Source organism: Sciurus carolinensis, chromosome X, assembly GCF_902686445.1.
Source record: "Sciurus carolinensis chromosome X, mSciCar1.2, whole genome shotgun sequence".
NCBI lineage: Eukaryota > Metazoa > Chordata > Mammalia > Rodentia > Sciuridae > Sciurus > Sciurus carolinensis.
Window position 1 is genome coordinate 114576550 of NC_062232.1, and position 27718 is coordinate 114604267.

Below are 27718 nucleotides of genomic sequence, written 5' to 3' on the forward strand. Positions count from 1 at the left end.
ACCAGTCAGGATTTCTAGTTTCATCCATCAAGAGATTGCTGTATTTTTGCCTTTTCCACTCCCCTTTCCCCATGCAGCCAGTCATTCAGTGTAGATACATTAGATGTTCGCTAGGTTGCCTTTGTTATGTCTACTGGCAGAATCCATCTCAGATTGTAAAATACAGATTATCACTTATCTGAAAAGCTTTGGACCAGAGTGTTTTCAGATTTCAGATTTTGGAGTATTTGAGATACCTTGGGGATGCGACAAAAGTCTAAACATAAAATTAATTAATGTTTTATATATACCATATTCACATGGCCTGAAGGTAATTTTTCATAATATTTTTACTACACCTATAGTTTGACTGACCTACATCACATGAAATTAGGTGTGAAATTTTCCCCTTGTGGTATCAGGGTGATGCTCAAAAAGGTTTTGATTTTGGGAGGATTTCAGATTTTTAGATTTTCAGATTAGAGATACTCAACCTGTATATCTATTCAAATGCCCAAATATATTAAACCTGAAATATTGAAAAACAGGGCAAATTCTGAGATATGCTTAATCTGAATTTTCCCCATTTTGTTTTTTCAGTTCTGGTGGTAGTGGGAAGTCCTTCCAAGGGTCTGGGCCTTTAATGTGGCTGGCTGATAGTAAAAATCAAGGTGGACTCTTCATCCTCGCCTCTGAAACTTGTCATATCTCTCATTCATAAATGGCTGTTTACCCAGCACAGTGTTTCTAAACTTAAAAAACATCATAGAAACCTATCGTCCAAAAAAAATCTTAGCACTAACCCCAATAAAGAAAACCAAAGCAGAACTGCTTTGACTCAAGCAGGAGTCTGTGATTCTGTCACCCTTCCCCTGAAGAATCCTACAGTGCTCTAAAGAGCAGAAATTTAACTGTGTAACTTCACAACTCTTACGTTTTATCATCCCACAGAAATAGAAACTAGTTTCTTTAAGTAAAACATCCTCCCATCAGCTTAGTTGGAAGTACCAGCCAGGTGGAATCTGGCAATTCACATTTGTTGTTTGCCCTTAGGAATTCCACAGCAATCTGTGACTTTGATAGGCTTCATCAGTAGAAAACTTGGATATATGTGTCCAAGGCTATGTTCTTAAGATGGAGCACTTTAATTGAAGTTTTTCTACATGTAGTTGAAGTGGTTTTCTAATACCAACTATTCCTCAATGACATCTTTGCTCTGACCAAAATTAGGTATCTTTTGGGTGTTCTTTTAGAGCAACAAGTTTCTCAGATGAGTCACTTAAATGGATTGTTAAATTCTGTTTCCTGGTGACAGAAATACATAGAATCATAATACTTTTTGGATTTGATATTTCTTCCAGTATGGGGTATCCTTACATTATTATCCCTTTAGCAGATAAGGAAACTGAGAATTGCTTTTGAGTTTTTCTTCATTACATTGCCCAATATTAAAGTCCCCATTTCTACTCTGCTCTTTAAGCCTGTGATTTATACCATCTCAATTATTATAAGCATGTACAAATAACAAAGTATGTAGTGATGATTGGGGATGCAGCTGTGCCTGGGATCTGTATGCCCCAAGTGAACATAAATGTAAACTGTGCCTTTCACACTCTATTCTTTTAGTTTGTTTGGAATAATTGAACAGCTTGGGAAAGTGAACTTTGCAGTTTCCACAGGGAGATATATTTTTAAAATAATTGTGTGTCCTGTTTTAGGTTTAACAGCATTTATCTTAGATAAACTTTGTTTCAGAAACTTCAGATTTTCCCATTTGGCTGCCTTTTAGTTTATGGAAGTATTTGGAACACAGACTTGAACACAGCATAATTCTTAACACATACATGAGCTGGGCTAAATATGAGTATTCTGTATTTGTACTGTAGTAATGACAATATTGTTGATTAATTAGACACGTATTTCACATCTAGGAAATATTTGTATCACTGACATATGGTCATTTTCATTATTGATTTGGCAGTTTTTAATATTCACAAAGCACTACATTTTAAAAGACAGTAGTCATGGTGATTTTGTGTATGCCATTTATATTGATATGACCTCTCTTCCTGGAGGACTGGTAGTAAGCATGCAGATCGGCACAGATGGGTTACACAGGCTTAAACAATTTGGAAATCATCAATCTAGAGCCAAGGTCTCAAACTGGTGGGCTGGATCTGGCACACCGAGGTGTTCTTTTAAAATTTCAAGCGAATTGCCAGAAGTTAAAAATTGAGAGATTTTGTATTTTTAAAAATTCAGATTTTTCAACTTCTCAGTATCAGAAGATCTGGCAGTATTGAGTCTGCATTCCTGTTTGACTGTATGAGGCTGGAGCCAAGTTGCTTCTGTTCCTTAAATGTAGCACAATCTGGGGTTTGCCACAGTCTCCAACATTCTTTACAGTCTCCCTAACACTAAGGACAAGGGTCAGTTGTCATAATTGGAATGTTTTACTCATGCAGGCATGTGAATTTTCAGCCCCGGGTATAGACGAAATTGAGGTTGCAGACAAAAGTTCCTTCTTTCTCTTGGAAGATCATCTTGTTGATTTTCAGGTGCACAGTGTTGAGTGATGTTCATTATAAGGGGGTGCTTTAAAAGATTTGAATGTAAGCATTTCAAGGAAGGAATACCTTTCTGATTAAGAGAGGGAGCATCAGCAGGTATGGGTGTTTTTGCTCATTCTAGAAGATTCCTGGGGATTCCCTCAGTACTTCTCTAATTGTAATGTAAAAATTCTGATGCAGCAGGTCTGGAGTAGGGCCGAGATTCTGCAGTGCCACAGAAAGTTAGATTTATATTGCTGCTAGTATGAGGGTCTGCCTCTATTTGGGTACCCTTTAACAATCCAAAGGAAAAACAGGTAGTGACTTTTTCTTTGACCTGAGAAAGAGAGGGCAATCTTAACAAGGTGATATGGGGTTCTATCTTCCTAGATAAACTTGGGTTCACTTCTAGCTGTAGCAAAGTAGGTGAAAAATCAATTAAGTTGAATACAATATGGTATATGTAGAAGATAAATCAGTTTTATTTGACTATTTTGTTCTAAATTATGTGTTTCTAGTAAAGAAGCTAGATACATTAAAGTTCAAGAATCATGAAGTAGAGATTAGAACTTTTTATTATAGGCAATGTATTTATGGAGCTCTTAGCTTATAAAAAGGCCACAGCAAATAGAATTATTATTAACTCTGGATATATAATAATGTTGTTGTAAGCTGTACAATGATAGAAAAAGTCAGCTAGGAGTAAATCAACACAGTCAAATATATATAACTCTTATCATGAAAAAGTATTAATTAAAATGAAAGGAAAGTGTGCCATGAAAAATTAGCTGCACATATGAAAATATAATTAAGTTCTTTATTATGTACAGAACTCCTATAGATAGTAAGAAAGGCATACACAGGCCTAGTATGAGGTAGATGCTCCGTAACCATTGGTTGAATGAATTCTCCAGGAGGTAGATGGGTAAAAAAACATTCATATTACATCACAAAAATAAATGCCTGGAAAAAGCGATAGCCTCACTGGACGTAAAGACAAAGTATACTCAAATATCAATAAGGTACACTTTTCACCAGTTGAATCAACAAAAACACAAAGAAAACTCGATGCTAATGTGGTTATTTGAGATAGACATATAATTGTTGCTGATAGATTTATAGGTTGGAAAAAAAGCCTTTTAAAACATTATTTGGCAATATATGGCCAAAGTCCCAGATTGGTACTTTTTAATCCAGTAATCCTATTTTGAGAAATGTATTCTACGAAATAGTTGTCCCAAACAAAGAAGAAAAAATGTGATATAAGTATTCATCACAGTGTTATTTGCAAGGATAAAAAAAATTAGAACAAATGTAAATGTCCAACAGAGAAATGGTTCATTTACTCAACAAGTATTTTGATTAAGTAAATTGTGACACATCTATGCAGTAGAATTCCATGAATTTGTTAAAAGTTATAATTTTGATGCTTACATAGCAATATGAAAGAATGTGTTTAATAGAACCTTAGTGAAAAACACAGGATGCAAAATTGTGTATATGCTGTGATTATAACTTTGCAAAGTGACATGTACATATGGACAAGAACTAGAAGGCACATAGATAAAAATGTAAGTATCACTTTGAGGTTTTATTTATGCTGTTTATATATTTTACCATAAATTTGTGTTCACTTAAAGGCTGAGAATCTTCTACTTTTGCTACTTACAACTCCATATCACAAGTAGCATGTTCCTGCTTATCACACAGTAGGTGCTTAGTAAGTACCTGATGAGGACTCCTGCCCAGAGCCTAAACATGGAGTTTCAATGGTACTGTTTCTTGTTTATTTTTTCCATCACCCTAAACTTCCCATTTCTCTTTTTTTCTGTTTTTTTTTTTTTTTTTTTTTTGTCGTTGGCAGAGAGGCACCTTGCTGTCCCACATGACAAAGTGCAAATGTTTGCTTCAGAACTTTTAACTGATGTGTAGCAATGCCAGGGAATGAGTCTTCATATCTAAAGGTCCAGTGTATAATGAAGGAGAATTTTTTAAATTATTTTTTAGTTGTTGATGGACCTTTATTTTATTTATTTATTTTTATGTGGTGCTGAGAATTAAACCCAGTGCCTCACACATGCCGGGCAAGTGCTCAGTCCCATGAAGGAGAATCTTAATGAATCTACAATTTGAGGGTAAGGTCCTTCTTATCTTCTGATTTCCTTCAGATGAGGCATAGAAATTCACTTTCAAGTTGTAAGCCTTCTCACAGCGGCCACTCCCTTTCAGCTGTACTCCCTGTTTCAGAGGTACTTGTTTCCCTGCTTTAAGTATACTTTTCTTTTTTAATTAGGTCAGTTACTTCACGTCTGTTTTTCTTTTTTGACATGGTTTCCTCTGGCTTTGGCACCGCATATTTTCCCCATATGTCATTGCCTCTGGAGCTTCATGTTGCAATCATTTTTCAAGGAGAACAGAGAGCACATTGCTAAGGGGGGTAGCTCTTGACTCTCTTTCTTGCCCTTTGCCTGAATGAGCATTCATATTTCTTTTGGGCCTAGTTCTGTTTGGTTTTGTAGTCTTCAGAGTCAGTTATGTTTGGACTGAGAGATACTTAAGTAAAAATAATGGTAAGTCAGAGATATGCCTGGCAAAGGTGCAGCACATTTGTTAAGGTTACTGGTTTATTTATCTCCCCTGTCTCTATAGTGACTAAATGTGGGTCTGGGATTTAATGGACTTAATTTTGACCTCTTGTAACATCTCCTAAATTTTCCCAGCCTCTGATTTAAAAGGAATTAATTTTCACTTGAAGAGAGAAACTGCCTGATTTATAAAAGGGGTCCCAACTAGACTCATGAAAAATGGAATCTCCAGAGACTTTGATTCTTACACAGTCTTTGATCAGATTACACATTGCACTTGTAAGGAAAGCTAAAAAAACACACACACAGGTGCACACATGTGTGTGTGCTGCACATATACACAGCATCATTAATGTCCTAAGGAAATTTTTTTTCTGTGAAATAAAGTATTGTTAATGTGAATGAACTATGAGAACTTTCTATAAGAGAACTTTTGTAAGGATAGTAACTCAATGGGAACATTGGATATTACATTTTTTTTTTACTTTTGGAAAGAATCTCCTTTATATGCATTATGGGATAATATATTTGCATTTGTATCAATGTTCAGATGACATGTCAGAGTTTAAATGTACTAAACTCTGCCATGGAAATTTTTCACAATAAAGGTTGAATTTGACGAGAATTCTCACGCAAGTAGTCTGACTTAGACACTGAAATTCAAATGTAGTATTTCATCTATACCTAATTGATGTTAAATGGAGACGCACATATCTGATTTCTAAGGTAGCTAAAGTCAAACCATCTTAGATGTAGTTAGTGTGTCTGATCACAGAGTACTTTTTATTCTCTCCTATATAGTGTCTGAGACTTAAAAAGGTATTTATTCAAAATCAAGTCAGAATTCTTTTAAGGCTAGTGCATACTGTCACTTTACTTATGGATAATTTATCTATTTGTAAGACCTTTCACTTTTTTTAGGAAGAAACTCATATATGTGAATATTTCTTAAGACCAAAACCAAGGAATCAGAAAGCAATTAATAAGGATTGCACAAAGGCTGTGACAAGGGAAACGACTTGTGTCCTATCCTTACTCCCGAAGCATAAAATATTAAGAACTGTCATCAAGTTCAGTTCAGGTACAATAGGAACTTGTGGATACCTAATGTGTTTACCAAGATTATGAACGTAATAAAAGCACAGTGAATGTGGAAGTTGTTTTAAGATCATGCCCATCATCACCTCTTCTATTAATAGCCCAAAGACTTGAGAAGCCAACAACAGATGCTCACTTGTAAGAGAGAGCCACACTTATGAGATGAATGTTGGATGCTCCTTAATTTCTGGTTTGAAACTTTGACTTACATGTCTTATAACCATGAACTTAGAAAATTTATTAAGTTAAGATCATAGGTAAATTATAAATTTTGTCATGGCTGGTAAAGGTATAGCTTAGGTCAAAGCATTTTACAGAAATCACTCTTAAGGTCTATAGCCCTTAATAATGCTTGAGGATGAATAGCACTTTTATCATCATCATAACTGTCATCATTATTATTATCCTATCAGCTTTTTATATCATATGTTGAAATTCAGAGTGGAGAACTGTGCTAATAATTGCTATAATTTGTGTATTTTATTATTTCTTTCATTGTTAATACTTGAATTATGTGTAAACAGCACTAGAGCTCAAATCAATGTAAATAGAATTGGGTGAAGTACATAAAAATGTCTTTAGAGTAACCTCATTTTCTTTTCCTATCAGCCAGATAGACTTCCCACTTTGTAGAGCATTTTCACTGAGAATATCCAATTACTGGATAAATAGTTTCTTTAGCAGTTCTTCTCACCTGAGGAGAAAAGCAATGATCCACAGGTAGTTTGGTAAAAATCTAAGCAATTTGTCAAGTCTGTGGACATCTCTTAAACCATGGGATGTGTGTATGTGATATGACTATTTCTTTAAATATACACTCTTTAAAGCTGTGAGTTGGTAATGTACTTAAGGTATTCCATGAGTTTCTTTCCCTGAACCAATACAGCCTTTTTTGTGGATGATGGTGAGGGTTTGTTTACATAGTTGTCAGGGTATGTGCCACTGAGTAATTGGAGAGGGGAAGTTCTACTGTTTGCATTGCACTCATGTGATTGGATTGAACTGGGTGACAGTACAACATGTGCCAGTATTTTTAACCCATTTCCCCAGTTATGCCCTCTGTACTGTCAGTCCCCAAAACTTTACATAGGATCTTGATCTGACTCTTTTGACCCTCTCCAGGATGATTCCCATTTTTCCTACTTGAACAATCTAAAAAATAAAAAATAAAGGATTTGATTGAGGTTACTATCTTAAATAGTACTCTGCTTTCCCCCAGGAAACAGAAAGATCCTGGGGAGCAAGAATCCTCATATTTCCTCTTAGTTCTTCTATATCATTTATTAGTGCCAGAGGCTTAGTAGGCATTGACTAGAGTAGAGATACAATAAATTGAAAGAAAGGAATTGAATATATCACAAGCCATAGCATTACCTGGAATTGCATACAATAACCCCAGAATCTTTGACTCCCTGTTGCTTTAATAGTCCAAATCCTGATATCATTGGAGAACTTCCCCAAATGGAGTCTTTCCTACCTCATTATAGCATGGCATCACTTTTTTCCCAACATTTTATTAAGCGTTTCAGACATTAAAGTTAAAATTATGCAGTGAACACTCATATTCCTACATATTCTACAATTAAACACTTTATTTATTTAATTACATATCTATTGATCCATTAATCTTTCTGAACTTTTTGGATTCATCCCATGAATCCCAGGCATCTATCCACTTCACCTCTAAACAATTTGGGTTGAATATGTTCATGTGGCCTTGATTTTGATGTTCTTAGAGGTATTACCAGATTTGCTGAGATCCTGACATTTATTTTGGTAGTGGCCAAGAAGAGGTGCTAACTTGAATGTGAAATATACTCCATTTCCAGACTCTGGGGAGTTTCCATTTGTTTCTTATTACAGGCAGGTATACAAACATACATATTGCTGCCCCTTTCTCCCTACATCACTGATTGCATTATTTATACTGTTGAAACTTGGAAGGTTAACCTAGGAAATACAGTTGAAGGTCTTATTTATATGCATGAAACTAGAGAATCGGGGTTGAGGATAGTAGGGCAATGGCACTATAAGGATGGGAATAGACTTAGATACTCTGGGCAGGGGAGTGGACAGATTCAGAATCAGGAAGTTACCAGCTTGATACTGCTTTAGTCTCTGAAGTCTAGAGAGGGTTTAGTGTCTGTTTAATGTTACTCAAAGGTCATAGATCAAATAAGCACAAGAGTAAAAAAAGAGTCCTTCTAGTCTAGTGCTTTTTGCATTATATTTTATGGAAACCTAGAATTCATAGATGTGTTTCAGAGGTTTCACCAGTGTTTGAATTTGATTTTAAAAGTGAACTGAACTATTTAAAAACTAATAAAAATGACAGACACATTCATCTGTGCTGTACAGTCAATTTTAACATCCTGGAGAATATTTACTGATTGACTTTAAAATAAGTAAAAGGTTATTAATGTCAACCTAAAATAAAATTTTGAATAGCACTTTTCTGTCATCCATCAAAGTCAGGGTAATATTTCTTTTGGAGGAATAAAGACAAAAGGTCTACAGCGGGCCATTACACTAAAGCCATGGGTGTTAAGACATTGGCCTATGAAGGCTGAAGTTACATTTGGGTTTCCAGTTACCATGAGCACTTATCCATCTGTTATATTTAGATATTTCTTTTCTAGTACCTTTAGGAATCTGGAAACAGATGAGTATATCCTTTAAACTTGAAACGACCCTAAAAGGGGAAAGATGGTTAAGAAGCTGGAGGCTGGCTACAGTATCATCCCTCAGATGAGGTTGTGGAAATGGATTAGGGAATTTAGGAAAACAAACTGCTCAAGACATTTCTGAAAATGCATGCATGCAATATTTCAGTTCATTGTGGAGTTTTTTCAGGGCTTTCTTGATTATCCCCGAGAAACCTTCAGATGAGTTTGATAGCTTCATTGCATTTGGAGGCAGTTGTACTTACCCGATTCCTTCACTACAGATTATCCCATGTTAATTTTTTGTTTGTTTCTGTACAGGGGACTGAACTCAGGTGCTTTACCACTCAGATACATCCCCATTCCTTTTATATATTTTTATTTTTATTTTTTGCTTTGACATTTCACTAAGTTGCTGAGGCTGGCCTCAAACTTGTGATCCTCCTGCCTCAGCTTCCTGAGTTGCTGGAATTATTGGTGTCTGCCACCACACCCAGCTCAGATTGTACCATGTTCTGTGCCTGGGGTCATAAATACCTTTTAGAAGTAAATAACTGCTTGCGTGTAGCTGCAGTTGATTTTTCAAGATTTTTTTTAATCTATATATTGTTTCCTCCTAACATTATTTTATTATGAAGATGTTCAAAGCTGAAATGGTTTTTCAGTGACCACCTGTACATCCATCCATAGTTTTCCATTAACAGCATTTTACTCTACTTGTTTTACCACATATCTATCCATACACCAGTCCATGTTACTTTGGGATGTATTGCAAAGTGAATGTAGAAGAAATCTTACCACTTAACTTCATATATTTTATATACTTCAAGTCTAGCTTTTTGAATATTACACTAATGTGCCTAAACTGGCATAGATGCTGTGAAAGAACATATAAAATAAATGTCCCAGTTTTACTAGGAAACAATTAGGAGCCTTATTTTAAAAGTAACAGGTTTTCTGGAATTCTGGCATGGAGTTGGAAAAAATACCGTTGTATTTTAAAATCTGAACTTTTGTGTGACTTGGACATTGTTGGCCCCTAATAAGATGGAGTATGCTTGTAAATTTTATTTTCATCAGAGGCAGAAGCCAAATAGCTTCCAGTTCTTAATAGAGAGGTAAGATCATCTTTAAAAGAGTTGTAAACGTTGTGTTGTTCCCTCCCACAAACACTATTGCATTTGGAAGGCAGAGGAACAGTTAACCAAAGGATAAATTGGTCTGTGCTGGATTTAGTCCCAACCCTGGTGTCAAGGTGTTAAGTGCAAATTATTAAAACAATTTGAACAGAGAGAGAATGGGGATGGAGATAAAAGGTTCCAGTGTGAGACTTTTGCCCCTATTTATGTGGAAAACACTCCCTATGTTCTTGCAAAGCTGAGTTGTTGTTCCCTTTATTCTCAGTCACCAGAACTGTGTCCAAACAGTCTCCCTTGGCCCAGGGGGTTGGCTGGGTGTATTTCCTTCTGGAAATCTTCACTAGCACTCTTGAGTTAGCTGGCAGGAGATCCCTTAAAAGCATTTCCAAGCAGTTTTTCATACTCCCTATAGGGGATAATCATCTACTTTCCACTTCAGTTCCAGCTGCTGTTGCTTGCATAGAAACAGAATTCTTCTATGTTCCCAATCTCCGGATGCTCCATGAAAACTTAATGTATAAAAACAAAAAGGACAGAAGATCTTTGGGACGGACATTAGGTGGGGGGAACTTGGCAATTACATACATTTTAGATGTGTCAGTAGAGCATGAATTTTTAAAAAGTTACATATAGGAGTTATAAAAAACTTACCAACCCTCCAAACAAGCACGTGACCCTTTAAAGCCCATGAAAACTGCTTGGAATGATGGAATAACGTGCACTTTGGTCTGGGAAGAAACTTGGGTTGCAGAGTTGTTGATTTGTCTACCATTGACTTACTCTTTTATCTTAGATTGTGACCAACTTGTCCTGTGAATGTTTCACAATCACCCATAGTAAAACTGATTTACTGTATATAGTGTAAGAGTTGAGTTTAAAACGATATCTAGTTTTTGTTAACAGTTCATTAATGAATTATTTTATTAAGATTTAGATATGAACATTAAGCTTTCAAATCAGATTTAATTTTATTTGAAAAAATTATTTTGTATAGGAATACTTTATATTCCATAGTTCATACAGTACCACCCTTGATTTGATATTTTCCCAGATTGAGAAGATTAATTTTCTTAACTGCTAAGCACATGTTTAAATATATAAAAAAATTGATCACACTTATGGCTAGTAGGAAGGTGGAAAGTTTTCTAGATTTATGCTTAGGACAGGTGACAGTACTTGAGCTTCTATTCTTAGTTTGTCCTTGCCCCCTTCTCTTCAGGCAAGACACTTAATCTTTTAATGTCTCAGTTTATCCATCTATAACACCTGTAATCTTATTTCATGAAAACAGTTCCTAGTTTACATTTGATAGCATTTGAGGACTCGATATAAAAGTGGCACTGAAGTTCAAATTACTATGTAGAAAGTATTTATTTGTATGCTGAATGATAATCTTGACGAATCACTAATTACTACATTTAGAAAGTTACTACTCTGGAGGGAATTGATATTTGATATTGTTGTCCTGTGTGTTCTAAGTTACCATCATAACAGTAGGAAAATAAATCCTGTCCTGGCTGGGTTACAAAGGGATTAACTCACTTCTTCAAGTTGTCACTGAAGTTCCAGCCCTTAAACAACAGAAGTCAAAGTGTTCCTTATTTTATTTACTTTTTCCCAAGTGAAAGTCTTATAACCAATCTTGGCTGAAATTTTTCTTTTGTTGATGGCTTTCCAAGTTATTTTCTTTGTAAAGAATGAAGGATGAACCATGTCAGTTACTTAAAGCAACTAAAAATACCCCATTCAAATATGCACAGTAGTATGCTTTTGATTTTTAGATCAAAGCAAAGACCAAAGATTATGTGGAGCTTGCTTATTATACATTTGTTCCCAACTACTTGTGCCTTTGCAGAGGATTCCATATTAACTATATACAAGAGGATTAAGTGGCTTGGCTCTAAGTAAAACTAAAATATCCATATTATTATTTTCTAAATTCTATATGCTTAAAAGTTTGGACTAACATGTAAGAGAGAGAATCTGTGTCACATAGATTGTCAGTCTTTTCACAGTGATCTGCCTCTAGGTTTTATGGTGTATGAGAAATGTGTGTGTACTTATTGTAGAAATTGTGTGAGTCATGAAAAATTAAGTTCACCTGAAAAATGAGAAGATACATAGGTACAAAACCATAGGTACAAAAATATAAATATGTGTATTTATATTTTTCCTTTTATAAATATTTTACATTACTTTTCAATTCATACAGTATTTGAACACATCATTCAATTTTGTTCCTAAAACAGTTCTGTACTACTATGTATAATTTTAATGCTCTGAATTTTTTTTAACAATTCTCTAGAACACAAAATGATAGGAAGGGAAGGAAAGAGAACTAATATTTATTCAGAACTGGTGTGGCTTGAATGCGTCCCTCAAACTCATACTTTAATAGCTAAATTGTTGAGAGGTAGGACTTCTAGAAATGATTAGATATTGTGAATTAATATCATGGGAGTCATACTGTTTAAAAAAAAAAAAGCTCTGTCCAACTCCCTTTCTTTGTCTCACCATGTGATGCCCCTCATCACGTTATGATTCAAGAAGTTCTTTGAAAGATGTCAGGACTGTGCTCTTTGGCTTCCTAGTCTCTAAAATGTGAGCTAAATAAACTTCTTTACTGAGAAAGACCAATTCTACAGGGAAAGCAGGACAAATGTTGATATCCCCTTTTCATAGAGAAGGAAAGAAAATTAATTTGGCTAATCAACTCAGTAGTCAGAGATTACATCTGAGGTGTTTGATTCCAAGTCTAGTACTCTTTCCTTGAGTTACATACAACACAATAAATTCAACAAAAATTCACTGTTCTTTTCATTAAATGAAAGCTTAAAATTAACCTTTATACTGTTATCTCAATTTAATTCTATGAAGTAAATTTTTAATTGATTTTGAACTCTCTAAAAGTATTTGAAAATTAAATACCCTATTTCACAACTTCTGAATTAATCTCTTCTTTGAACATTTCCTGGGCCAATATGATAATTTATATAGGGTTTAGCATTTATTCGTGACATTAAATGAGGCAGTTTGAAGATAATTAAAAGTAACTAGATTTGCCTTTCTTACGTACTCCTAGTTTGCCATGCAGAAGTACCACAACAACATAACAGTGTATCTCCATTTTGACATCTAAGAAAAGTAGTTGTTCTCCTTCCTTTTAAAATGGTTTGAGCTGGGCATAGTGGTGCATATTTGTAATCCCAGTGACTTAGGAGGCTGAAGTAGGATGATCAAAAGTTTGAGGTTAGCCTCAGCAGATTAGTGAGACCTGGTCTCAAATGAAAATGAAAAGAACTGGGGATATAGCTCAGTTGTAGCACACTCTTGGGTTCAATCCCCTGTGTGTACACACACACACACACATACTATATTATCATATATATAGAATAGTAATACTATACTATATAGAAATAAAAATAGTTTGCACATATTAAAGCTTATTTATAAACATCAACCCTTTTCCAGAGTTAATACTTTAAAATGTTCATTGAGTGAAATGAGAGTATCAGTGACATGACATTTCTTTCTCTCTTTTTTTTTTGGTAGAAACAGGGAGGTGCAACCCAAATTGGTAAATCAATGACAATTAGCCACAGACTACGGGTCACTTGGCTTCAATTAGTTATGTGACCTTTAAAAAGCCAAATGCTTATTTCAGAAAAGACTGACTTTTGAAACTGTAGACATCAAGGTATGCTTCTCCTTTTAAAGTAGGAACCATTACAGAGTAAATTGAAAAAACTGACACAGATATACTTGGAAAATCCCTGACAGACTTATATAACAAATGAGGATATTGTTTTGTTTTCCCAGCATGCAGTTTTAAGGTCAGACCTGTGACTCAGAACTGTGCACTTCCCTGGTGGTATGCATCAGTGACATGTTGCCAGTCTGATCCTCCAAAAGGACTTGTGCCCAGCTCAAGTTACTCCATTATAATCCCCAGCTGAAAAGCTACCTTTCGTTTTTTTAAAATAGATAAAGACAACATGAATATTTGAAAGTCAAATAACTCATGTACTTTATATAGCCATTTAACTTTAAGATTTGAGGAACACTAAGATTTGACTGTCCTTAATTTTGAGAGGTAGGTTCTCTATTGCCACTAATCTATTATGATGTGGTACAATGTGAGCATATGTTGTGTATGTTGTCACCATAAGCATTTTACTAAGTTTACTGTTTTTAAATTTATTGGCAAGACATTGTGGTTTGGTGCAAAGAGCATTAGACTTGAAATCAAAAGCCACTTCCTCTCTGGGTGGATATGCTAAAGGTAATCTTAGTCTAGTTGGCATGGGATTTCTAGGTGGCATCTTCTCTGTGAGAACAAAAATAATCTTTCGTTTCAGTGAGGTTTGGTGGCTGTTCTTCCTGATCTACTTGAGATCTTTTCATCCTTTTCCTTTTTCACTCTCCCTTTCCTTATAAATCAAAATTCCCATTCCTTTAGTGTAGTTGATGCCTCTTGTATGTTAGCAAAAGGCAATCTGGTTAAACTAACTAACTGCATAGTGTTTTTAGATGATACATTCCATCCCTTCAAGATAGACACAGTCTTTACAGTATTGTTTGCCATAACAAAAGATGAAAAAAAATCTAAATGTCAACAAGGAACCACATAAGTAAACTGTGGCATATCTATATAGATGAGTATAATATATATGTTTAAAAAGGAAATCTTTTTTTTGTTCTGACATAGAAAGTTCTCTAAATATAAATAAATGCAAATAGCAATACAGTAAATAGAAAAAGCAAGGCACAGAAGAAGATGAATAACTACCTATTTGTTATATGCTTGTATCTCTGTAAGTGTAAGAAGACCATGGTTTCATTGATTATGAATGTAGAGGGAAAGTAGATGCATGGTAACAGGCAGGAGGAGGAAGACTTTTCCCTATATACGTTTTGTACCTTTTAAAAAACATTTAAAAGTAAAATAAATTCACACAACAAAGAAAATATTCATGGTAGCATTATTCACAAGGACTAAAAAGTAGAAACAACCCACATGTGTGTCAATTTCTAAGTGGATAAACAATATGTAATCTATCTATATAATGGAATATTATCTATGTCATGGAATATTCAGTCCCAAAGTGAATGAAGTATTGGTACATGATGCAACATGGATGATCCCTGAAAATATTATACTAAGTAAAAGAAGTCAGACACAAAAGGCCACATGTTGTATGATTCCATTTATATGAAAAGTCTAGAAGAGGCCAATCCATAGAGACAGAAAGTAGATTAGTGATTGCCAGGCTCTGGGCTAGGGGTGGAGGGGAGAGTGAGGAGTGACTGCTAAGATGACTGGGGTTTCTTTTGGGTTGATGAAAATGTTCTGAATAGATAGTGGTGATGATTGTACAACTTTAGGAATATATGAAAAACTATTGTACACTTTTAAAGGGTGAATTTTAGGGTACGTAAATTATATGTTTGGAAATAAAAAGCAGTAAGGTAAAGTCAGAATCATGAAAGCTTTAACAATCACTGTCAACATATAAAAGAATGAACATCATCTGGCACTGTGGTGCACACCTGTAATCCTAGCGATTTAGGAGGCTGAGGTAGGAAAATGGCAAGCTCGAGGCCAGCCTCAGCAAATTAGTGAGACCCTCAACAACTTAACAAGACCCTGTCTCAAAATAAAAATAAACAAATAAAAAGGACTAGAGATGGGATCTTTCAAATTCATATGTCCTTGGCATTCATTCAGAATTAACTCATATAATGCAAAATTTATCTGCATTCTGGTGGGAGTGTCTAATGGATGTAACTAAGCCTCTTTGCATCGTTGATCTTTATGGACCAACTTAAGCTCCAAGATGTGAAGCACATGTAGTCTTTCTTATTAAATAGCATTCATAAGAGCTTCTTTGTTGTGTTGGAAAGCCTATTAAGTCCAGCCAGGAAAGTGCTAATCATCTCTTGGGCTAACTGGGCCCTTTCTTGGTAGGAAGGCCCTTACCTACCCCCAAACCAGGCAGGTGACCTAGACCTATTGGGTCTGTTCCTTGAGGAGCAAAAGAGCTTTGTTCTTTCCATATCTCCATCATCTTCATAAATCCTTCTCTATCCATGTTGCTTATACATCTTTCTGTGCTGGCTGTTGTGTTGCCAGAGGCCAATTCCTTTAAGTCCCTAGAACTTTGAGGTTTGCTCTCTGCTATAGTTATTCCCATGGTCCTTACAGCTGGGCGCTTAGCCAACATCTTGAGTTCTTATCTCTTTTTAACATATCTCTTGTGAACTGGTAAACTTGAAGATAATTTGTACTTGCAGGAATCTGCTACTCGGAACAGCTATATTTTTAGAATACAGTTCAATCAGTAATAATATATAATGCTTGCTGTGTGCCAATCTTTGCAATGACCCTGTTACATAGGTTCTGTTGTCTCCATTTTACTGATGAGCAAATGGAGACACAGAGAGGTAAGTTTGTCTATGTCATACATACAGGAGGTGGACACTGTAATACACTGTATTCTCTTGAAACTTCAGATATATTAATCTCATACAATTCCTTATTTATTTTGCAATTAAAAATGCTAATTGTTCAACCAATCTTATATACAATTGAACTTTTAATTTCTTTCATGGAAGCCTTCAGAATAGTTATTGTCAGGGCTGGGATTGTAGCTCAGTGGTAGAGCACTTGCCTGGCACATGCGGGGCACTGGGTTTGATCCTCAGCACTGCACATAAATAAATAAAATAAAGGTATTGTGTCCATCTACAACTAAAAATTTAAAAAGCTTAAAAATAGTTATGGTCCAGTCTACATCTGTTTATCTGAATTGAATAATTACTGTCACTCTTTGTTTCATTTTCTATACTTTACAAATCTGATCTTATACTAGGTATATACTTCACATATTCTGTTTATCACATTGCTTGAAAATGAACAAGAAGGTCTCTCTCAGCTCTATATCAGCTATTTCCAAGTTATCTCAGCCAAAGTGTGTGGTCTCTGACTAGACTCTTGGTGTAGCACAAGAGAATCTACACTGTTTCATCCACAAGTCATATAACTGTCCCTTAGTCTAAGAGTCTCTGATCCAGATTGGCCTCTGTTGATGATTACCAAAGTCAAGGGATCGTGAACTTCATTTATCATAATCCACATTCCTAGATTTTGCATTGTCATGAGTAAAGGACTCCTTATTGGAAGTAGCTTGACAGCAAGCTACTTGAGGGTACAGACACTCAGGTTCTAGACTTGGAGCTGCTGCTAACTAAGGGAAGTAAGTCATCTCCCCATCTTGGAGCTGTAGTTTTCCCATCTGCAAAATGAGAGAGTTGGACTAGATGGTATTGAAAGATGATTTTCAACTCTGTCATTATGCAGTCTTTACAGAAGTGGAAATACCCACAGACCTGTTCACTTCATTTCCAGTTCCTCCTAGAATCTCCACATTGGAGGGACCTACACTCCGTTTTTACCATGCACAGACTGACGAAGGGAAGACAAGCTACCCTTCAGTGCATTAATGTATTGACAGATCACATATCCAGATCATTCTGGTACCACCACATAGATTTTGCAAAACAGCGCTGTTTTGGCACAACAGAAGAGCTCTTTCCACAGGAAGTTATTCTTGTTTGCTTTTTCAACACAGATCATTATGGGCTACCACCCTCCTGAGTCCACCTCTGAGGACTCTTGGGTGGAGTCTAGATGGGGGGGGGCGTTGCTGAGGCAGACACAAGAGCCCTTGGGAAAATTGGCATGTGGAGGCCAAGCAAACTTTCACCTTCTATACTTTGTCAGTCCCCCAGATATCTACATTGCTTTTGCTATCAAATTAGTCAAGACACTCTAGTGTCTTAACAAAATATGACTTCCTGAGCAACATCCAGATCACTGCTGGGCTTCTTTCCTTCTACCATGTTCACACTCTCACTTCTGGGTACATGTTAAGTTCAGATGTTATGCTGAGCAAATCCCATACAACTACTCATGAGTTTCTTCAACCTTGACCTTGAATTCTAGGACTATCCTGTTTGGTGTTTGAAAACACAGTGCATAGTAAAGTAATGTATTCATCATAGTCCTTTGGTAAATGAAGACAGGTTATATGTTACTAGTCTTAATATTTCACACCAGAAAGCAGGGCTCATGAAGTATTATGGTTTCTTTCTACTCCAAGCAGTCAGTTGTAGTTATCAGCATTAAGAGTACAGGTATGGCTGGCAGCTTATTTGATTTGCTCTTCTTTCCTGTTATGGATATTAATCATCTGGGTAAATTATAGAAGAGGGCCATGGAATGTTTAGCCCTCAAGCATCTTTCAGAGGCTTGAAATGTCCATAACAGGTGGGCTTGGTGAATGCCAGGATTTAGTATGATTGAAAGGGTGTTTTGAGTCATGGCACATGGCAACATGGAAATAAAACAGATATATCACAAGTGGGTGGTAGAAATAGACTGGAAGAGAATTTTAACACCTAAAATATGACAGAGATTTATCCCTACCAGCTTCTCAGTTTCATGAAACGTTCATTTCCACTTGATGTGAGATGTTATATATTTCCTTCTACAGTGTTTTCTGGTTTCTAATTATTTTCTGAGTTTTCTTTATTCTTCTTTTAAGTGCCACCTTTATTTTTTTATATCTGAGCTCATCATAGTGGCTTACTTTAAAAATCATTTGTGTACTGTTGTCCTGATGATGATTTCTGATTAGAGGTCCATGAAAATATCTGTAGGATATTTTCTACATCTCGGTGTGAGGGTCTGAAGGTAACATGGGGAGGGGCAGACTTTGGGGACCAGAGACATTTAAAACTGTTACTAATCATGGAATGACATTTCAAAAAATCAAATGACAGAGGCCATGGCATATGTTTCAATTCTTAATCCCTCAGTGAATATTATATGGAAACCTTCTCAGCCTTGGTCAATTGTAAAATGAACAGATCATCAGTGGGGTTACTTAGCATTTTAAAGGTGCCCTGCTGTTTATAGTCTTTTATTTCATGTGTCTTATCTCATTTGTAACAGATCTTCCCCTGTTCATGGATGCCTTTGGCTTTTGCTCTGAGATTCCCAGGCCCTTTGGGGAAGCAGAATTATGGACTTTAATTTGGATCTTGCATAAAGAAAATCACCCCTTATGTAGTGGGGTGCTCCCTCATTTTGCTCTTTGATAGTTATGCTGAGAATGGTGACATTTAAGCAGTGACTTTGCAAAATTGGACTTGTGAATAGGAAAAAGTACTCTCCCCACCTTAAAGATTGACAGGAACCTGAGATGGCTGAAGCTGTACTTGACTTTTTCTGGCAAGAGTACATAGGACAAGAAATACTCTGGACAGTTCAACATTGAATCACATCATATCATAGTACATGACTAGCTGCTTTAATCTTGCAGTTGGAGTCACTCAGGAGAAATTGTTGGCTGAGGAACTATTAGCCTGACAAAATTACATTGAGGAAAAAAAAATTATAGCATAATAATTTATTAGTAGTAGACAAAAGGAAAAGAATAATGCAAAAAAATTCAGATGAAACCACTGATATATCCACAAAAAATCCATTCTTGATTGTTAAACCTCTTGCTTCTGGCCATGACTAATGGCCAATAATTGTCTGAATAAGTTTTCAACCATTTGAAAAAGTCTTTAATAACAGGGAAATAAAGGAGAAGTGTGACTATAAGTCACACTGTGAAGGAGAAATTCCTGAGATGTGCGTGGGCCAAGTGGGTCACAGAATATGTAGTGTTTGACTCTATGGTTGCACCACTTTGAACTTTGAAGTGTGATCCTCCCAGTGGTGCTCTGAGGTAGAGTGTAGGATCCGATTGCAGTGTGGGAATCCCCACAAACTGTAGTCTTGCGTTCTCTCTGCCTAACAACCGAATCCCATTAAAGGGGTTCACTATTGACATCTTCGAAGAACCTCATCATGGAGTCCAAAGTGCTACTCTTTCCCACACTGGCTCTGCCTCCCACATCCCCCCCTTTCTCTTGCTTGCCAGAATCTCAGCCTCCCAAGAGCTTGTTGGCTCCATCCTCTCCTTTGTGTCTAGTCAGTCTTTTCAGTCCTGTCTCATAGTGTCCCTTCCATCTAGTCATCCTTTTCCATTCCTATGGCTACTGCCTTTCATCCAGCCCTTCATTATATCTTAATCTGGACAAGTACAATACTCTTTTAGGCTCTTTCCCTGCCTCCAGACTCTTCCTCTGGGATCTACCCTTCTTATCACTGCTTGCATCACTCAGATCTCACCCTTTCCTTTTACCATTTGCAAAAAGGCCCCTGTGCTATGGCTATCCTGCCTCTCTATCTATGGGTCCTACCTCCTACCACTTATCACCATGCCCTGTCACCTCTCCACTTGCAGACTGCTTCCTGCTTCTTGATAAGCTCTGTGTTCTTCTCACACATTTGCTCACACCATACTTTTATCTTGGAATGGTCCCTCCCCATTGTTTGCATGCTACAGTCTTAACCATTCCTCAGGGTAAAGTGCCATGATACCGATTCACCAAGTCTTTCTGACTTGAAAGAGATTGTACCCAAAGTTGGTATGATTTCTCCTAGTGATAAACCTTGATAATACTTTATATCTCCCCTGTAATACTCACCAAGCTCTGCCTTGAATAGAAGTCATTTGTATATTCATCTTAGTACAGTTGAAAGTAAGGGCTGTATAAAATATCTTACGCACATAGTAGGACATCTGTTCAGTGTTTGTCATATACAATTAATGAATGGATGGCATAGTGCCATATATAGGTGGACCCCAATGATAGGGCATAATGCACGCATGGGTAGTAGGAATATGAGGATATGTAGATAAACTCTGATATAAATGATTCTCGGGATCACATACAAGACCAAACTGAGGGGTTGTGATGCCTAGCACCCACTGAAAAGTCATCCTAATTTTGCTAGCATAGGAGAGACTTGAAGACCCGAGATGTGGCCTTCAGACTGTAACAAGATTGGTTCACTAAAGACTGGCCAGCTCCAGTAGCAGTATACAAAGGCACTTTGAAAGCAGCACAGTGATTATCAAGGATGTTATTAAACATCACACTGTTAATGTGTAACGTGATCATCTCAGACACCAGTAAAGCCAGTTGACTATTCAGGTTTCTGCTAAATAACCATCAAGGTTTCTGAACCAGTGACTCAATACAGGACAAAGCTACCAACTATTCTTACTGAGAAATTGATTTTTATATTACAAATGGCCTTTTCTCTTTTGGTTTTGTGAAAGGTCTAGTTTTGTGACTTGAGGACAGGAGGAGTGGGGACTAATGTCCAAGCAGGCACTGGTCATACTTTGTAGTTTTTAGGAAGGTAGAGTTACCTGGCTGCTGCAAACTTCAGCTGGAATAAATGTAGTTGTAGGATGGAACTCCCAACTCAGTAAATTGTTATGGTTGACTAGTTGGTGTTCTGAAAGTAGTTGTTTTGTCTTTGTATTTTCTTACATTTCAGGCAAAGTAGATTCATATTTATCTGTGATTACTTTTCAAAATGATCTGACGCCTAAAGGAACAACCATACTCACTATAACAATCTTCCTCCTGATGAAGAGCTTGAAGCTAGAATTGACTTCCTAAAGGAATGTATTTGGCACACTAAGCATATTATTCACACCACTATAAGAGAGGCATTTAAAAATACATTTATTCTACCAACCTAAAAATATGCCTCCCTCACCAAAATCTAAAATTTAGGTTTTGTAAAGGTTAATCATATAATAAGAGCATTTCCCCTCAGTGAAAAATGTAAATTTATTTTAGGGGTGTGGTGGTGTTGCAACTGGCCAATCTCGCTGCCATAATTTAATCAGCCTGGATGAGGAAAAGGCTAGAAAGATGTGGAGGGAGAGCACAGTGCCACTTCCTCTCTTTTCCCAGGCCTATTTTTTGACTCTGACATGCAATATATTTGCCTGAAACTGCCTGGTGTTTATTGCTATGCTATTTTCCAGCTAACCATAAGTTAATGACAGTTTCAGTTATCCCCTAGAAAAACTTTTCCTGGATTGCTCCAAGAGCATAAGAATTGGGAAACTCATTCGTTCATTTATCTATGAAGCACTTGCCTACTGTATGCTGTGGGAACACAAAGATAAGACAGGCACTGTGTGGAGCCCTCAGCCCAGTAGGGAACTTTGTGAATAGGGACTTGCACTATTAGATAAGACAGTGGATATAAAGGTCTCCATCCCAGGGCCTGTCCCAGAGTCAAAGCCTTCTGCCTTCCTTGAAGTTTAGTAGCCAAACCACCTTAAGGATTCTTAGTAGCATTTATGTTTTTGGAGGCTTAGTTGACATTTGTTGGCTTTTTTTGTTTGATTCTTACAACAAATGGTTTTTGAAAGTCTCCTGGGAGCTGCACTTTGTTTTAGGTATTGGGGCCACAGCAGCGAACACCACCACCAAGTCCTTGCCCTCTTGGAGCAGAGGGAAGACTCAGACAACAAGTGAGAGATCCGTGCAATGCCTGCTGTGTTAGAAGGGGAACAATGAGTTGTGGATAATAATTGTGTTGACAAGAAATGGCAGAAGAAAGGGAAGGAGCATGTTGGGATTTGAACCTTGAGGGTGGTCAGAGGAGACTGCTGGCAGTGGCTTGGAGCAAAGACATGTAGTGGTTGGAGGAGCAGTCAGGAGAGGGTCTGTACCAAGAGGGTGCAGGGGATAGTGAGAAGGCCAGTGAAGAGGGTGCCAGTGCCAGGCATCCAGGGATGAGGCCATAGGAGGAGTGGCTGGTGGTGGTGGGATCCTGGAGGGACTTGGAGTCTTTTACTAGAATTCCTTCCTGATTGCCAGTCTCCAGCCAGTTGATGGTCTGTGGAGCCATTATAACATGTGAGGTTGGTGTCTTTATTTTCATTCATGCTTTTATATTTATTGCCCATGCAGTAAAAATAAAATGAGAGATTGAGTAGGTAGGATAGTCTTCCTTGTGTGTGTAGCAGGGATATGCATGTGTACATCCCCGTTCTCTTTTCTTCTATCTGATGTTGGGGAGATAGGGTGGCTAGAATTGTTTCCTTCGGCCGGTCCTTCTGCTGATCTCTGGTACATACCAAGGAGGACATTGAGTTAAGCATCTATAATACTCTTAATCTCTATAGTCATAGTGTCTAATCCTGTTTAATTACACTGGTAACAAAGGTCTATCACTTAGTTACTTTTATCATTAACAGCACAAAAATGCATTATTTATAGGGCCAAATGCAAGCTCTTGAGGCATATAAAGTAGATTAATAAGGTTGGCTCAGCGTTAAGCTATGTCAGAGCTGAGTCCAAATTTTATTCCGGTACGGGGATGACTTTCTATGTGGCCTCTCTGGCTCTGGAGCTAATTTGGATGCTGAGTAGCCCCACAGGTATTTATATGTAGCGTTTGGTATTTTTACTGGGTCCTATTCTTCTCCCTTGGATCACCTAAAATGGTTAAGAATTTTCTAGTGGGATTAAGGTTGTGATCTCTGGGGAGGGGTGGGACATCTGCTCTCGGTTATTTTTGTGTGAGCTGCTTCCCCTTAAATGTATGTTCACAAATGAGCCACAGTCCTATCAGCTGGGATTGAGGGAAGACTGATCTAGGTGCTGCTGCTGAACTTGGTCTTTAAGTCATGGCTTCTCATAGACACTCAGGTAAAATCCTCATGTTCTTTCTCTTCTCTTTAGCACAATTTTTTAAGGCAGTGAACTCTCGTTATTTGACTAAAAGATAACTTTCAATTAAGTGATTTTAGTCATTGAAATAGTACATAAATCATAGTTTGTGTCTGTTTCGTACTTGCCTTTTCATGCTATGTCAAAGACAAAAGATTTACTTAAATAGAATTAGCCATTTGACATTTAAAAATATAAATGATATTTTACATTTTTCAGGATGTCTTATGAAACTATAAGAGTGTATGAGAAAAGAGGGGAACTCGTTAGGAATTTTTGGTTATTTATAAGATACAACTCTTCATCTTGATGGTGCTTGAAATCTAACTTAAGGTATTTGGAGAAGATAAAATGAACATGGAAAAAGGAGGGATATTTGTAAGTAAGAAAGGCCATAATGACTTAAACTCTATCTTTGCTTTTTCTAAACAATATATATTTTTTTAAATTTTAATTGTAGATGGACACAGTACCTTTACTTGTTTTTATGTGGTGCTGAGTATCAAACCCAGTGCCTCACACGTGCTAAGTGAGTGCTCTACTACTGAGCCACCACCCCAGCCCTGAACAATATTTTTAATGTTCCTGAAGAATAACTATAGATCCTTCTAATATGACAAATACATCTTTAATTGTTCTTATGGAAAACAGGGCCAGAGTTTTGGGTCCCCTTCTCTGTGATGACCATGTGAGTCATCTTGTTTTGTAACCTGGTATTATGGAAGCCCTTTGGCTGTAGACAAGAAACCCATGGAATAGGGGCTAAAGGACAGAAACCCAGTTTTCTGAAGTCAGCCTGCTGAGTCTCTCCCCAAGGCCTGGAATGTGGCGGCTGCTCTTGTTGCCCTCTGCTCTGGAGCTGGTGAAGTAAGAGTTGGGAAGAAAGCAAGCACTTTGTCCTGTCTCCCAGCTTTCAGGTTAAGGGCCAAAGTAATTATTGGTGGTAATGTTTGGGGAAAATTGTTTTTGAAAACTTGTATCTGCCGATATTTTAACAATGGTAATCGTTTTGGTTTTTAAGGCATATATGCTGTGATGGAATTTATTACTTTAATTAATGGGAATGCAATGTCTGCTTTGTCTCCAAGTGTTCGGAAGTTGTTTGGATATTTTTCCCCAATCCCCAGAAAAGTATTTTACAAACATGGTACCACATGCCTGAGAGTGTGGTTATTGACCAACAAACACATTCTCTGGGTGTAGATAAATTGGGCAGATGTACCTTTTGTCATAATGAACCTTGAATGCACAATAACTGGTAGAGTAACTTTCCATTTTATTTACTAATTGAATGACAGGAAAATAAGTTTAAAAGGTGAAATATTTATGGCATGTCCAATCTTGAGTTTTATTTTTTCAAAATATTTTTAGCTGTAGATGGACACAATACCTCCACTTTACCTATTCATTTTGTATGTGGTGCAGAGGACTGAACCCAGTGCCTCATGCTTTGCTAGGCAAGTGCTCTACCACTGAGCTATGAGATACAACCCCAACCCAATCTTGGGTTTTAAATTACACAAAATCCTGTTATTTTTGATTACCTGAATCTGGGGGCTTTAATCATGTTTAAATTAGACCAATTATTCACATCTTTTAGATGATTTTAAAAATCACTAAATGGCATTTTATATTGCATTAGGTTCATTGGTCCATGAAAGCAGAGAATAACTAGGTCCATGAAAAGAAGACAGGTCCTCACAGAAGGAAAATCAGTGTTGCCCTGAAATGGGCTTCACGTGGGCAAAAATAGAGACTCAGATCATTGGATCAGAATCCATTGTGAGCAAATCCACACACTAAGAGAACATTTCAAGGACCCTGAACACTTTGTCTGCAAAATTATGTAGATTGAATTTTTTACCCTTTGACATTTCAAGTCAAGGCTAGGATGGAGTTGTGGAGGGGGAAATAAGATCATTTGCCATATCATGTAGCCATCAGAACCCTTTACCAGTCACTGTCCAGTGAGCTGCATATACCCTCTAGTTCTTTCTCAGGGTAGGGATGGAAAATGAGAGGGGTGAGAAGGGAGCAATCAAACTGGATTGGCTTCTTAAAATAACTGAAAAATGGTAGTCGAAAGATTTGGTTTAGGTTGAACTGAACGTTTTGTACTTTTAATGACCACCAAATGACTGCCTGCAACTGGGTAAACTGGAAACACATGTTCTATTGCTGCCGGGCTGCAATCACTTTTTTCCTTTATGAAAGATGCAATGCGCTGCAAGTAGTATGTACAACATTAAGATAAAACTCACATATTGAAAAAATGGTACTAAGGTAGACCCTGGCCTGTGGCAAGTTCACTGGCACATAACGTTTAATTTAATAATCTTTATCCAATCATCCTGACACCAAACACAATCTAAAATGGTTTTCTCGAGGTATCCAGCAGGGATGTTTTTTTCTAAATGTAACATACCAGTAAAGTTGCTAATATCATTGAATCACTCTGTATGTGTTGTTTTTAAGGGAAAAACACTTGCTAATTTTTCTACAAGACTCTATGAAAGACCACTTTTCAGCCATGACTCACCAAGCTCCAGCGCCTTGAAGCTATTTGGGTATTTATTCCCAAATGTTTGATGACACCTCCAGGTGCATTTGCACATCTATGACAAGTGTCCTATTCATCAGCTGAGGCTCCTTCCATTTGTTGAATGTTCTCTGGAAGCCAACATTTATTTATACATGGAGTCACTGTTGTGCCGGTATGTTGGACTTAGCCATCAACAGACCAGAAATAACCTGCATTTTTTCCATTAGGGTTGTTGTTAATTGTTTACACTGTACATTGTAGCACTCAGAGAAAGGAATGGTTAGAAAAAATGCTACCTAGTCATAGTACTCACTTTCTCCTTCAGGCAAGAAGAAAAAAATGAACGTTAGCAAGAAACACCTGAGAAAATATATATACAGACTGAATCTAATGAGAGGTTTATAGTAAAAAATATTTTGCAATATTATGTTATTCATTTGCATACACAATTATTTTGAAAGCCTGAACTTTATTGCAATATTAAGGTTTGTGCAGGCAAAGTTGAATATAGATTCCAGTTTTTTCTGAAGAGAAGGAGCTCATTTGTTAAGTGAAGAATGATGTGTCTTTTGAAAGAAACAGAATAAAAAGAAAGTCTACCAACTTGGAATAGGTATCTAAAATTTGGTCCCCTAGCCACATTTCTAAGTGCATTCTAACTAAGATTTGGGAGTGCCTTTTCTTAAATGCATTTATTTCAAAGGTTTCTTAGAAAATCAGGAAACAACTCAAGTGACTGGAAAGTGTAGGTTAGATTTCTGCACCTCAGAATCACAGATGATTTTTAAAACCAGGAAATAGCATTTTGTATTGCATTGTTTGTTGGTCCATGAAAACAGAGAACATCTATGCCATGAAAGAGTGAGACATCCTCACAGAAGAAAAATCAGTGTTACCCTGAAATGGACTTCAGATGGCCAAAAATAGAGGCTCAGGTCATTGGATCAGAATCCATTTTGCATGACCATCCATGCAGTGAAGTTTTAGAAGCTTAGTGGTGGTGACTTATTTCCATCTGTCAATCAACAGAATGTTCTGAGGAATTTCTAGTGTAGTACAGAATTTTCTGTGACAAAAACCTCGCTACTATGTACTGAACAGTACCACCCTGAGATGTTAAAATTAGTCCAAGAGCCTACCCTAGGGCAAACATGTCCTCTACAAAGACAGGCAATAAGGGAAGTAGCCTTGTAATTATATGTAGCAAATGTGTTATTTAATGATGGATGTCATGTCCTTTCCCAGATAACAGCAATAGGTCAAGGCAAACATGTCTGGAAGTTTGGAAGGTTAAAAGGTTTCACTTTTCATGTACATAGAAATTGCTAAGGGGATAAAAAAAAAATCATTCCCAGGGAAAAGTGCTTAAGAATTTGTGAATTCAGTAAAAGTAAATAGAGCTCCCATGAAGAGTGGAAATGTCATTATCATCCTTCTTTCTTTTCTTCTCTGATTATTTCTAATAAAGGATAAGGGAGGGAAGTGCAAGCTTTTCTTT

The 27718-nt window shown here is 36.8% G+C and overlaps 1 protein-coding gene across 4 annotated transcripts in view; it reads left to right on the forward strand.

Annotated features, from left to right (window-relative positions):
* Positions 1–27718, forward strand: part of Fhl1 (four and a half LIM domains 1) — a 57986-nt gene that overhangs the window by 21115 nt on the left and 9153 nt on the right. For 2 of the 4 annotated variants that reach the window (XM_047536793.1, XM_047536798.1), the window contains exon 1: positions 23502–23657. The exons of 1 other annotated variant lie outside the window; for it this stretch is intronic. In XM_047536793.1, coding sequence (XP_047392749.1) covers positions 23636–23657 — 22 coding nt within the window. In that variant the 5' untranslated portion in view covers positions 23502–23635. Of the gene's footprint in view, positions 1–23501; positions 23658–26153; positions 26393–27718 lie in introns of those variants that run through there. One more of the 4 variants, XM_047536796.1, reaches the window with a different exon arrangement.